Raw genomic sequence first — 14,368 nt, 5'->3', positions numbered from 1 at the left:
TGTATCTACCCCAGCGCTTAGTACAGTGTGTGGCATACGGTAAGCGCTTAATAAATACCATCTGCCTCTGGAAAATTCGATTGAGTGGTTGAGAATCAACATGGCCAAGTGGATAGAGCTCGGGCCTGGGAGTCAGAAGGACCTGGCTTTTCATCCCGGCTCCACCACTTGTCTGCTGTGTGGCCTTGGGCAAGTCACTTGACTTATCTTTGTGGCAGTTACCCCATTTGTAAAATGAGGATTAAAACTGTGAGCTTAATATGGGACATGGATTGTGTCCAAACTGATTATCTTGTACCTAGCTCAGTGGGTGCTACAGTGCCTGGCTCATAGTAAGTCTCTAACAAATATCATAATTATTATTATTACTGTTATAGTACCTGTCCCTTTCATCTCCGATATGTAACTCTTTTCGGAATCTTCCCTACTAAAGGGTAAGTCCGCAAGGAACCCCAGAGGTTGCTCATCTACCTCTGCATCAAGCAGAAACTCCTCACCTTTAGCTTTAAAGCTCTCCATCACCTCGCCCCCTCCTACCTCACCTCACTTCTGTCCTTCTACAACGCAGCCCACACACTTCACTCCTCTGGTGCTGCTAACTTTCCCATGGACCTCTATCTCACCACCGACCCCTCACCCACGTCCTGCTCTGGCCTGGAACATCCTCCCTCCTCAAATCCGCCAGACAATTACTCTCCCCCCATTTCAAAGCCTAATTAAAGGCCCATCTCCTCCAAGAGGCCTTCCCTGGCTGAGCCCCCCTTTCCTCTTCTCCCACTCCCTTCTGCGTCACCCTGACTTGCTCCCTTTGTTCATCCCCCGCCCCAGTCGCAAAACACTAACGTATATACCTGTAATTTATTTATTTATTTATATTAATGTTTGTCTCCCCTCTAGATTAAGCTCGCTGTGGGCAGGGAATGTGTCTGTTACAGTGTTCTAATGTACTCCCCCAAGGGCTTAGTACAGTGCTCTGCCCCCAGTAAGTGCTCAATAAATATGATTGAATGAATGAATTGGGTTTATTCAATCAGTGGTCTCTTTTATGGCGTTTGTTAAGCACTTACGATGTGCCAGGCACTACATTAAGCGGTGGGGTAGATACAAGATAATCAAGTAGGACACAGTCCATGTCCCATAGCGCTTAGTACAGTGCATGTCACATTGTAAGCGCTTAACAAATATCATCATTATTATTATATGGAGCTCGCAGTATTAATCCCCATTTCATAGATGAGGTAACAGGCCCAGAAAAGTAAAGTGACTCACCTAAGGACACACAGTAGACAAGTGGTAGAGCCAGGATTAGAACCCAGGTCCTTCTGACTCCCAGGCCCAGGGTCTATCCACTAGGCCGTGCTGCTTCTCACTAGACCACACTACCTCTATTTATTGAGCGCTTCCCATTTGGAGAGTACCGTATTAAACATTTGGAGAGTAAGTTACAACAGAGTTGGTAGAAACATTCCCCGCACACAATAAGTTAGTCCTATCACCTTCCCCGAAGCGCTTGATACAGTGTTCAGCACAGTACTCAGCACAGTAGTATAGTGGATAGAGCACGGGTCTGGGAGTCAGAAGGTCATGGGTCCTAATCCCAGCTCTGCCACTTGTCTGCTGTGTGACCTTGGGCAAGCCACTACGCTTCTCTGTGCCTCATTTCCCTCATCTGTAACATAGGGATTGAGAGTGTGAGCCCCACTTGGGACAGGGACTGTGTCCAATCTTGTATCTACCCCAGAGCTAGAACAGTGCTTGGCACATAGTGAGCATTTAGCAAGTACCGCAATTATTATTATTATTATCATCACCCCGCATGCAGGGGGTGCTCGGTAAATACGATCGATTGATGACAATTTCCTCTTCCGTGTCTGCAGGGTTCACCGCCTCGACGGAGCTGACGGGGGTAAAAGGGGGGTCGGTGCAGTTGTTCCCGGAGATCCCGGCCGGAAAGGAGGTTAACAACATCATCTGGAATTCCCCTATGTCTTTCGCCATCATAAATCCGGGCACGACAGGGACACCGCCCGAGGTTGTCGTGACGGACAGTCGATACAAGGGACGGGTGAGGGTTTTGGACCAGAGCTACATCCTGCACATCAGTGACCTGAAGATGGAGGATGCAGGATACTACATAGCCCAGATCAATCTGGTCGGCGTCTCTGACACCTTCACCAGGAACTACACTCTGAGGATCTTCGGTGAGGCAGCGGGGCGGGGAGACCAGCCGGCCCTTTGGAAGTTTGCCCCTTATAAATCAGGGAAGCTCCTATCACCTCCAGACCTTCATTCAGTAGTATTTATTGAGGGCTTACTATGTGCAGAGCACTGTACTAAGCGCTTGGAATGGACAAGTCGGCAACAGATAGAGACAGACCCTGCCCTTTGACGGGCGCACAGTCTAATCGGGGGAGACGGGCAGACGAGAACATTGGCAATAAATAGAGTCAAGGGGAAGAACATCTCATAAAAACAATGGCAACTAAATAGAATCAGGGTGATGTACATCTCATTAAACAAAATAAACAGGGTGATAAAGATATATACAGTTGAGCGGACGAGTACAGTGCTGAGGGGAGGGGACGGGAGAGGGAAAGGGGGGAGAAGAGGGTTTAGCTGCGGAGAGGTGAAGGGGGGTAGAGGGAGCAGAGGGAAAAAGGGGGGAGCTCAGTCTGGGAAGGCCTCTTGGAGGAGGTGAGCTTTAAGTAGGGATTTGAAGAGGGGAAGAGAATTAGATTGTGAGAGGTAAGGAGGGAGGGCATTGTTCCCCCTGCTGTAGACTGTAAACTCACTGTGGGCAGGGCATGTGTCTGTTTATTGCTGAATTGTACCCTCCCATCCGCTTAGGACAGCCCCCTGCCCACGGTAAGCGATCAATAAATACGATCGACTGATTTCCTGGCCCTTAGAGGGGCGGGGCTAAAGGGGCTAAGCTCAGCCCCTCTCACGCCTCCCTTCCCGGGGGGAACAGCGGGAAACCCATCAGGGGCAGAGGAGAGAAGCCCCACGGCCTAGTGGAAGAAGCCCAGGCCCGGGATCTTCTTTGCAGTGCTACCTTGGACAAGTCACTTCACTTCTCTGTGGCTCAGTTCCCTCATCTGCCAAATGGGAGTTCGATATCTGTTTTCCATCCTCCGCAGATTGAGAACCGCTCGTGGAACCTGAGGATCTTGTATCTACCGCTGCGCTTAGTACCGGCTTAACACCTACTAAGCACTTGGCAGATTCCACAGTTATCATTACCGCCATCCTCACGGTTTGTGTCTTTCCTCCATCACCCACGCAGAGCCCCTGCCCAAGCCAAAAATCACCCGAAAAATCAGCCGCGGTGAGAACAACACCTGCAACTTCACCCTGACCTGCTCCGTGGTCGGGGGAGGGGCCAACATCACGTACAGCTGGTCATCCCCGGGGCCGGGGGCCGCTCTGTCCCCCAACAGCTCCGTCCTCAGAGTCTCCCGGAGCCCCGAAGACGATCACACTCACTACACCTGCACGGCCACCAACTCCATCACCAGCAGCTACGAGATCGTTGACTCTGATGAGCTTCTCTGTCCAGGTACCAGACCTCCCCCTCTCCCCCCACTTTCCCCCGCAAACTTGGGGTCGCTCCATGGCAGCCCCCGAGCCCCAACCTCAAGCACCCCCGAAGCTGCTGGGACTTGTAGATGACACACGGGGCCCGTCTACTTGTTTTACTTTGTTGCCTGTCTCCCTCTTCTAGACTGTGAGCCCCTGGTTGGGAAGGGATTGTCTCTCTCTGTTGCCGAATTGTACTCTCCAAACGCTTAGCACAGCGCTCCGCACACAGCAAGCGCTCAATATGAGTGAACGAATGACTGAATAAATAATAATAAGCAGCGTGGCTCAGTGGAAAGAGCCCAGGCTTTGGAATCAGAGGTCATGAGTTCGAATCCCGGCTCTGCCACTTGTCAGCTGTGTGACTGTGGGCAAGTCACTTCACTTCTCTGTGCCTCAGTTACCTCATCTGGAAAATGGGGACTAACTGTGAGCCTCACAGGGACAACCTGATGACCCTGTATCTACCCCAGCGCTTAGAACAGTGCTCGGCACATAGTAAGCGCTTAACAAATACCATCATTATTATTAAGAGGAAAGGAGGGCCTAACCGGGGAAGGCCTCTTGGAGGAGGTGGGCCTTCGATAAGGCTTCGAAGGGGGGGGGGTCGTCTTCTGGATAGGAAGAGGGAGGGAGTTCCAGGCCAGAGGGGGGACGAGGGTGAGGTAGAGAATCCCTTCTTCCGCCCCACCAAGGCAGGGACAGCCTCTTCCGACTCATTCAATAGTATTTATTGAGCGCTTACTATGTGCAGAGTACTGTACTAAACGCTTGGAATGTACAAATCGGTAACAGATACAGTCCCTGCCCTTTGACGGGCTTACAGTCCAATCGGGGAAGACGGACAGACAAGAACGATAACAATAAACGTACCCTTCGTTCGCAGCCCCTCTCCATTCCCCATTGAAGATTGGGGTGTCCAGCCTGGCCGTCCTGATAGCCCTGGCCGGGGCTTTCGTGGGCTACCTCCTGTTCCGCAAGAAGACCTGGAAGGGTAAGGTCGCCCGAGAGGTGAAAGCCCCCAGATCCTCCTCCCCATCCCCCGCCCTGCCAAACTCCGGCTCGGCTCCTCCAAGGCCGGAGGAGGGGGCAGGGGATGTTGGAAGACCCAACTCCCATCACGTCGAGAATTGGGAGGGGGTGGGACGGTAAGAGGAGGAGAGGACGGACCCCTCCTCCTCTGCTCCGCCTCCCCTACTCCAGCCCCCCCACCCCCCACCCCCCATGGATGCTGAAGGAGTCTCCCACCGTAAACGCAGTCGAGCTCCAAGTGGAGTCTCTCGGGCTTCAGGATGGAGAACTTCACCGCGGAAACGGTGATGATGGGGCTGGCGGCTTGCAGGGCCCCATTTGCCCTCTCTCGCTGCTGCGAGGAGGAGGGAGGGGGCGCGGGGCGGGGCGCAATTACCCCGGTAACCGCGGTGCGACGGACAATTACCCTGGTACCTGCGGTGTAGCAGGCAGTTACCTTGGTAATCTTGGCGGATGCTTTCCCCGGGACCCGCGGTGCGGAGGGCAGTTACCTTGGTAACCAAAGTGCGACGGACAATTACCCTGGTACTCGAGGTGCGGCGGGCAGTTACCTTGGTAACCACGGCGCGGCGGATGCTGTCCCCTGTATCCGCGGTGCGGAGGGCAGTTACCTTGGTAACCGCGGCGTGACGGACGGTTGCCCAGGTACCCGCGGTGCGGCTGACCGTTGCCCGGTAACCGAGGGCGTCTCCACGGATGTCTGGCTGCTCGGTAATGCAGGAGGGTCACAACCTCCATCCTTCCGACTCCGCAGGTACCAACAAGCCCCAGGGGCCTAAGAATCCCGGTGAGTTTGAGCTGCCCCAAGTCCCCCGGGAGGGACGGGGCGGGGGAATCCATCAATCAGTCCATCGGATTTACGGAGTGCCCACGGTGACCCCTTTCCAGAAACGCCTCTGCCAGGAGGTGGCGGGGATGCGGCGGGATGCCGGGAATGTTGGGGGGGATGGGATGAGGGATGGTCGCCACCCCCACAACCCCGGGGTCACCGGCCCGGCCTGATGTGCTGCAGAACCCGCTATAGAGAGCAGGGTGTATGACGAAGTGGGCTTGGGCCCGGCCAAGGATCTCCCGGACAGGGATGGAAACACGCTGTACTTCCACATCAAGCCCTCAAAGGTGGGTCTCTGGAAGCCCCGCCCCTGGTCCCTCCTCCCTCCCCCTCCCCCATGACCCCTCCCATCCCCAGAAGTCCCTCCCTTAAGCCCTCCTCCCTCACTCCCCTTCCTGACCTCTCTCCTCCAAGGAGTCTTCCCTGATTAAGCCCTGCTCTCCTCTTCTCCCACTCCCTTTTGCCAGCTCTTACTTGCTCCTTCATTTCTCCTCCCACCAATCCCCACGGCACATCTGTAGATACCTACAATTTATTGATTTATTTATTTCTATTAATGTCGATCTTCCCCTCTAGACTGTGAGCTCGCTGTGGGCAGGAATGTGTCTGTTACTATATTGTACTCTCCCAAGCGCTTAGTACAGTGCTTTGCCCGCAGTAAGCTCTCAAGAAATACGATTGAATGAATGATTGACCCCATCCACCCCCCAGAAGCCCCTCCCCTAGCCCCTCCTCCCTCGCCCTTCCAGGTGACCCCTCCCATAGCCAGAAGCCCCGGGGGTCCCCGCCCCGCCCCCCGCCCCCCGGGCTCAAGCTTAGTTTGTGTCTGACAGCTGGTATCCAAGCCGGATCCCGTGAAGGAAAGCGCCGTGAACACGATTTACTCTGTGGTTGAGATCCCCAAAAGGGTAAGACCCTCCCCCTCGTCCCCTACACCTGAATCCCACTCGCTCCATCCCCCGTTTCCACCTCTACAGGGGTGTCCCACGGCCGCTCTTCCCCAGGCCTGATTCTATGGACCGGGGCCGTGGCCATTGCTTCCAGCCCAGCCTCGGGGTCCCCTGATCGACCCCCGGTGGGACCCGCTCTTCTGCGGCTGTGCTGGCCCCCCATCCCGGCTGGCTGGAGGCCCGGCTGAACATCCTGCCCCTGGCCCGGAATACCCACCCTCCTCATATCCGACGGATTATTACTCTCCCCGCTCTTCAAAGCCTTATTGAAGTCTTACTGAAGCCTTATTTCCTTCAAGAGGCCTTCCCTAAGCCCTCCTTTCCTCTTCTCCTACTCCCTTCTGCATCACGCTGACTTGCTCCCTTTATTCATCCCCCCATCCCAGCCCCACGGCAATTATGTACATATCTGTAATTTCTCTGCAATTAATTTATTTATTCATATTAATATCTGTCTCCCCTCCAGACTGTAAGCTTGCAGGCAGGGGATGGGTCTGTTTATTGTTCTCTTGTAGTCTCCCAAGCGTTTAGTTCACTGCTCCGCACAGGAAGCGCTCAATAAATGCGATTGGATGAATGAATGAACGATTGAATGAATGTGTCTGTCGATTGGTATATTGTACTCTCCCAAGCGCTCAATAAAGACGTTAGAATGAATGAATCTCTCTCCCACAAGCCCCCTCCAGCTGCTGTGACTGACACCCTCCCATCTCTTCCCCAGAAGCCCCCACCCACAGCTGCCAAGACTGACGCCCTCCCATATGTCCTTCCAACCGAGGTGAAAGCCGCCAGTTCCCAGCGGACGGGTGTCGCAGCTCCGGAGAAATCTACGGATAAATGCTCCAACTGAGCCCCCCCCCCCAACTCAAGGTCGGCGGGGAGGGGGGCACATCAGCACCACCAACCTGGCCGCCACACCATTACCAGGGACTCGGAAGAGAGAGGGAGGCGGGAGCGTCTCGGACCCCAGACCGCCGGGGCCTCAGCAGTTCTGGACGGACAGGATCTCCGGGGGTCCTCTCCCTGCTGGGAGCCTGTCAGAGGGTGGGGAAGGACTCCTGGAGAGAAGATGAGGGCAGGGGTCCTGGCCCGGGTGCCAGGCCGACCCTGGACAGAGGGAGGCAGGAAGGCCAACCTCCAAAGCCTGCGGGATGGGGAGCGGCCCGAATAGGAAGGCAAGGCCGCAGGGAGCTAGGTGGTCTAGAGTTCCCCAGAAGTCCACAGACCCTGCATCCCTACCCCTCCATCCACCCCTTGACACTCTCTCTGAACCACACTCTTTCCACTGAACCATGCTGCCGTCACCATTCGTACTTCACTGCTTAGAGGATTTTCAGCTTTTTCTTCTCTTCTAATAATAATAATAATAATGGAATTTGTTAAGCGCCTGAGGAACCCCTACAGTTAGGGGATGGGAGGGGGAGGAGGAGCCCGGGAAGGAGATCGAGAATGAACGGCCAGAGAGAGATAAGGGAGAACCAGGAGAGGACGGAGTCCGTGAAGCCAAGGTTGGATAATGTGTTGAGGAGAAGGGGATGGTCGACAGTATCAAAGGCAGCTGAGAAGTCGAGGAGGATTAGCATAGATTAGGAGCCATTGGATTTGGAAAGAAGAAGGTCATGGGTGACCTGGGAGAGGGCAGTTTCGGTGGAGCGGAGGGGACGGAAGCCAGAATGGAGGGGGTCCAGGCTAGAATTAGAGTTGAGGAATTCGAGTGTAGACGACTCGTTCTAGGAGTTTGGAAAGGAAAGGTAGGAGGGAGATAGGGTGATAACTGGAAGGGGCAGTGAGGTAGAGAGAGGGGTTTTTTTAGGATGGCGGAGACATGGGCATCTCTGAAGGCAGAGGGGAAGAAGCCTTTGGAGAGTGAGTGGTTAAAGATGGAAGTTAAGGAGGGAAGGACAGAAGGGGCGATAGTTTTTATAAGATGAGTGGGAATGGGGTCGAAAGCACAGGTTGAGGGGGTGGCACTTGCGAGGAGGGAGGAAATCTTTGAAGATACTGCTGGGAAGGATGGGAAAGTAGAGGAGAGGGTTGAGAGCGTGGTGGGGGGAGGATGGGGAAGGGGAAGGGGTGACTTTGGGGAGCTCAGACCTGAAGGTGTGAATTTTCCTAATGAAGTAGGTGGCCAGATCGTTGGGGGTGAAGGATGGAGGAGGGGGAGGAACAAGGGGCCTGAGGAAGGAGTTTAATGTCCGGAAGAGTTGGCGCGGGTGATGGGCATGGGTGTCAATGAGGGAAGAAAAATAGTTTTGCCTGGCAGAGGGGAGGGCAGAGTTAAAGCAGGAAGAGATCAATTTAAAGCGAACAAGGTTGGCTGGTGCTTAGACTTTCGCCAGCAGCGTTCAGCAACTCGAGCGTAAGAGAGAAGGAGGCGGACAGAGACAGAGATCCAGGGCTGTGGGTTAGTGGAGCCAGAGCGATGGAGGGAAAGCCTGCAGAGCGGCGGGCTGCAGGAAATTAAACAGATTAGCAAAAATAAGAAAGTTATAAATAGGAATAGAATAATCCACTGCAACAGGGGCTGAGAAGAAGGACCAATAGTTTGCATCAACATACCTTCATTACAACGCGGCCCAATAATAATAATAATAACGATGATAATGGTATTCGTTAAGCGCCTGGGTAGACACAAAGTAATCAGGTTGTCCCACGTGGGGCTCGCACTCTTAATCCCCATTTTACAGATGAGGTAACTGAGGCACAGAGAAGTGAAGTGACTTGCCCAAAGTCAAACAGCTGATTAGCGGCGGAGCTGGGATTAGAACTCACGACCTCTGACTCTGGACTCGCCTAATTTATCAAATAGTCTAGCATTTAAAAGACATGCATGAATACATGGGATCTACCCACCCAGGGTTACTTAAATCCTCATCCGGCAGGAGCGGGCAGCACGGACACCCAGGACCTTGGCCTGCCTGTGACCTCAATCCCTCAAGTGATCATACCTATAAAGTGTTTACCAAGTGTGGAGCACTGTGCTAAGCACTTGGGAGAGCCATTCACAACAGAGTTGGTAGATACGTTCCTCTGGAGGCCGAGACAGACATTAATATGAATAAATAAATTACAGAGACATGCATAAATTCATTCATTCAATTCAATCATATTTATTGAGCGCTTACTTTGTGCAGAGGACTGTACTAAGCGCTTGGAAAGTATAATTCAGCAATAAAGAGAGACCATCCCTGCCCACACCAGTTTACGGCCTAGAAGGGGGGAGACAGACATCAATTGCTCTGGGGCTGAGGTTCTGATTAATTCACTGATTATAACTTGATTTTCCTCTTGACCATAAGCTCCTTCTGGGCAGGGAATGCCTCTATCAATTCCGTTGTAGCGTGCATGCCCAAGCGTTTAGTCCAGTGTTCTGCAAACAGTAAGAGCTCAATAAATAGGATTGAGTGATTGGAAGCTGGGCAGCTATCCCCTCTTCCCCTCCTCTGCACTTTCCTCTCCCTTCTTCTCTAAATAATAATAATAATAATAGTGTATGTGCCAAGCACTATTCTAAGCACAGGGGTATAGACAAGGTAATAAGTTGGACACAGTCCCGGTCCCACATGGGGCTCACAGTCTTACTCCCCATTTTGCAGATGAGGGAATTGAGGCCCAGAGAAGTAAAGTGACTTCTCTAAGGTCACACAGCAGACCAGTGGAGAGTCAGGATTAGAACCCATGACCTTCTGAATCCCAGGCCTGTGCTCTATCCACCACACCATGCTGCTTCTCTCCCCATCCAGCGCCTAGTCCAGAGCTCTGCCCACAGTAAGTGCTCAATTATGATGATGATGATGGAGAGGTGGTGGGGGGAGGGGTGAAACTACAGGGCAGAGGAGGAAGCCGAAAAGGTGAGGTGATTTAATTCGTGGGGAGGGGTGGGCAAAGAGGGCCCCGAAACTGGAAGTTCACTGTGGGCAGGGAATGTACCTGTTTTATTGTATTGTACTCTCCCAAGCATTTAGTACATTGCTCCGCACACGGTAAACTAGCAAAAAATACGAATGAATTACGGTCGCAGGCTCCCCTTCCCCCATCTCTCGTTTCCTGGAGAAGGGGACCAGATGCCGGGAGTTCTCCACAGGGGAGGGGATTCCCCAGTTTACGGGCAGATCCAGCCTCCGCCCCTCAACACCCTCCCCGCCCGTCACCAAATTTCCCCTACAAAGCCTTATTGAAGGCCCATTTCCTCCAAGAGGCCTTCCCTGACTAGGCTCTCCTTTCCTCTTCTCCCACTCCCATCTGTGTCACCCCGGCTTGTCCCCTTTATTCATCCCCCCCGGCCCCTCAGCCCCACAGCACTAATGTCTATATCTGTCACTTATTTACATTAACGTCTGTCTCCCCCTCTAGACTGTCAGCTCGCTGCGGGCAGGGGATGCGTCTGTTATATAATAATAATAATAATGGTATTTGTTAAGCGCCTACTATATGCCAAGCACTGTTCTAAGCGCTGAGGTAGATGCAAGGTAATCAGGTTGTCCCACGCGGGGCTCACAGTCTTAATCCCCATTTAATAGATGAGGGAACTGAGGCACAGAGAAGTTAAGTGACTTGCCCAAAGTCACACAGATGATAAGTGGCACAGCGGGATTAGAACCCATGACCTCTGACTCCCAATCCCGTGCTCTTTCCACTAAGCTACGCTGCTTCACATCTTTCTATTTTATCTTTCTATTATACTCTCCCATCGCTGAGTCCAGCGCTCTGCGCACAGTAAGCGCTCAATAAATACGATCGACCTACTGACCCAACCCATTCTCCCACCTCCCTCCCCCGGGGCACCGCCCCCACCCCTGCCCCCCGTTCTGCCAACTACGTCCCTCCTCTCCGGCAAATCCAACGGAAACGCCACCTCCTCCAGGAGGCCTTTCCTGATTACATCCCCTCCCTGCCTAAGCAGTAAACCCTCAACGCCTGTGGCTCACATCCGGCCGCCTCTGCCTTTTCTTGCTTTTTTTAATCTCTCGAACGGCTTCCACTTCCTCAATCTGAGGGGCGGAGGCTTTCCCTCACTGAGGCATTGGACGCCTGAGTCCTCTCACCCCGACTCCCACCCCTCCACTGGACTGTAAACTCCTCAAGGGCAGGGACTGCTCCTCTTGATGTCCGTGCAAGTTCCCAAGCCCAGGAAGAGGAGGAAAAGGAGGTGAAAAAGAAGAAGAAAGAGGAGGAAGGTGCCCCCACTCCTTGCCCCATCCCTACCTTGTCCACCCCAACTCCACCTCTCTCTAGAAGCCTCTGAGAGAGGGGCAGGAGTCGTGGGACCCGGCCCGGACCCGTCTCCCGGCTACCCTCCCCAACTCGGCCCTGTGTTTCTGTTGCAGCCGTTTTACAAGTCAGGTGTCGTGAGAAACTTCCTAATTAGGCTGTGCACCCTCCCACCCTAGTCCTGCCCCGGTCGCCCTGACACCGAGAAGGTGGGAAGTGACCAGAGAGCCACAGAAATGCTACGTAGTGGAAAGAGGAGTTCGGGGACATGGGAGGGTCTGACCAACCAAAGCTCACATCTGTTTCCTATCCGCCCCACTTCTCTTCCCCATCGCAAAGGAGAGAGGGACAGAGGAGTCATGATCCCCCTGCTTCTATGGCTACCGGCCCTTCTACACCTGCAACCAAGTAAGTGCCAGGGGGGCTCCCTAGCACCCCAAACGCCACCTCAATGCTTTTGGTTTTGTTTATAGTTTTTATTAAATGCTTTCCCTGTGCCGGGCGCCATCCTAAGCGCAGGGCTAGTTACAAGCTTATCACACTGGGCCTGAGATGATCACCTTGTATCCTCCCCAGCGCTTAGAACAGTGCTTTGCACATAGTAAGTGCTTAACAAATGCCATCGTTATTATTATTATTATTCTCCACCTCCCCTTCCCCCCGGCCCTGTGCATTCCCCATATCTGACCACCCCCTGCCCCGCCAGGCCACCGGGACTCGGGGGAGAGCTGAGGCAGAATTGGGTGGGTAACATCCCCAGATTACCAGGTTGTGAAAAGGGAATCGGGAGGCTGGGGGGGGACAGAAGAGCTGATACTGACCACCCCCTTCCCCTCCCAGGGGGGCTTCTGAGCCCCCCCTCATTTCCTCTCCCCAGCTGAGGAAAGCGGGACTGGCTAAGGGAGATAAGGCCCGGCTGGCAGCGGCTGGTGGAAGCTGGGTTATTTATGGACACTTTCACCCCATAGAGGTCCTGGGGTTGGAGCCAGGTCTCGGGGCTCCACCAACCCCCGACAATGGGTCCTGAGCTCGGCCCCTGCCCTGAGCTGCCCGGGACCCCCCGGTCTCTGTCTACCCCGCTCAGGAACGCAGATCTTCCATCGCCAATCCTGACAGGGGAGCGAGATGGGCCTCTGAGACCCCCGCCATATCTCCCCCATGGCTTCTGCCAGACCCCCGGGGTTCCCAGAAGGAACAGTCCCAGGATGGGCCAAGACTTTTGGATCGGAATCCCTCCTCAGCAACCGGTCCTCCCAGGGAACATGCCGGGAGTCAGTCAATCTTATTTCCTGAGCACTTACTGTGTGCAGGGCACTGTACTAAGTTCTTGGAAGAGTACAATATAACAATAAATAGACATTCCCTGCCCTAAACAAGCTTACAGTCTAGAGAGAGGCTTACAGTCTGGAGGGAATGCTTGGAGAAGCAGTGTGACCTTAGTGGAAAGATCCCTGGCCTGGGAGTCAGGGGACCTGGGTTCTAATTCCTACTTTGCCACTTGCCTACTGTGTGACTTTGGGCAAGTCACTTAACCTCTCTGAGGCTCACTTGTAAAATGGGAATCAGAAACCTGTTTTCTCTCCCCATTTGACTGTGAGCCCCACACTGGCCAGGAACTGTGTCTGATCTCAGAGAACATGTCTACAACTCTGATCTTTTGTACTCTCCCAAGCACTCAGTACAGGGCTCTGCCCACACTAAGGACTCAATAAATGCCATTGATTGATTGATCTACTCATATTGCATCTTCCCCAACAGTTACCATAATGCTTGGCACATAGTAAGTGCTTACTACCCCCAGGGATTAACACTTTTCCAGCAGGGACCATGGAAGATGATGGACAATGAGCTCTGAGAGGGTTTTTTTGGTTGTTGTTTTTGAGTCCCACATGGGGCTCACAGTCTTAATCCCCATTTTACAGGTGAGAGAACTGAGGCCCAGAGAAGCGTAGTGACTTGCCCAAGGTCAAACAGCAGACCCTTGACAGAGCCGAGATGAGATCCCAAGTCCTCTGACTGCCAGGCCCCTGCTCTAACCACTAGACACACTGCTTCTGAGCCACCCCAAACTGATGTAGGGATGTAGGAATGTAGGAATGAAAAGCAGCATGGCTTAGTCCACTTACTGATTGATTGATAGAGCCCTTTTGATGTGCAGAGCGCTTTATTAAGTGCTTGGGAGAGTACAACAGAATTAGCAGCCGCATTGCCTGCTCATAACGAGCTTATAGTCTAGAGCAGGAGACCGACATCGAGATGAATAAATAAGTAATTTATAATATAAAAATTTAAAGATACGTACATAAGTGTCATGGTGTTGGGGCAAATATCAAATGCCCAAAGGGCACATCCAAGAAGGGATAGTGAACGGGGGAAAAGAGAGCTTACTCATGGAAGGCCTCTTGGATGAGGTGTGACTTTAATAATGCTTCGAAGGTGTGGACGGTGGTGGTCTGGTGAACATGGAGGGAGAGAGAGTTCAGGCTAAGTGGAGGATGTAGAGAAGCAGCCTAGTGGCTCTAGCCTGGGCCCAGGAGTCAGAAGGACCTGGATTCTAATCCTGGCTCCGACCCTTGCCCGCGGTGTGATCTCAGGCAAGCCACTTCACTTTTCTGGGCCTCGTTTACCTCATCTGTAGATGGGGATTAAGACTGTGAGCTTCATATGGGACAAGGACTACGTCCAACCCGAGTAGCTTGTTGCTATCACAGCCCTAAGTACAGTGCATGGGACATAGTAAGTGCTTACGAAAACGCTAAAAAAA

The 14,368-nt window shown here is 53.2% G+C and overlaps 1 protein-coding gene across 1 annotated transcript in view; it reads left to right on the top strand.

The window, feature by feature from the left end:
* The window catches only part of LOC103166817, a 41,395-nt gene that overhangs the window by 16,725 nt on the left and 10,302 nt on the right, over window positions 1–14,368 (top strand). Inside the window, exons 2-9 of the mRNA XM_039910863.1 lie at window positions 1,878–2,201; window positions 3,287–3,559; window positions 4,466–4,573; window positions 5,366–5,398; window positions 5,624–5,730; window positions 6,277–6,351; window positions 7,115–7,234; window positions 11,784–12,012. Coding sequence (XP_039766797.1) covers window positions 1,878–2,201; window positions 3,287–3,559; window positions 4,466–4,573; window positions 5,366–5,398; window positions 5,624–5,730; window positions 6,277–6,351; window positions 7,115–7,234; window positions 11,784–12,012 — 1,269 coding nt within the window. The remainder of the gene's footprint in view (window positions 1–1,877; window positions 2,202–3,286; window positions 3,560–4,465; window positions 4,574–5,365; window positions 5,399–5,623; window positions 5,731–6,276; window positions 6,352–7,114; window positions 7,235–11,783; window positions 12,013–14,368) is intronic.

Source organism: Ornithorhynchus anatinus, chromosome X5, assembly GCF_004115215.2.
Source record: "Ornithorhynchus anatinus isolate Pmale09 chromosome X5, mOrnAna1.pri.v4, whole genome shotgun sequence".
NCBI classification, from domain to species: Eukaryota; Metazoa; Chordata; class Mammalia; order Monotremata; family Ornithorhynchidae; genus Ornithorhynchus; species Ornithorhynchus anatinus.
This window is presented reverse-complemented; position numbering and strand designations above follow the sequence as displayed.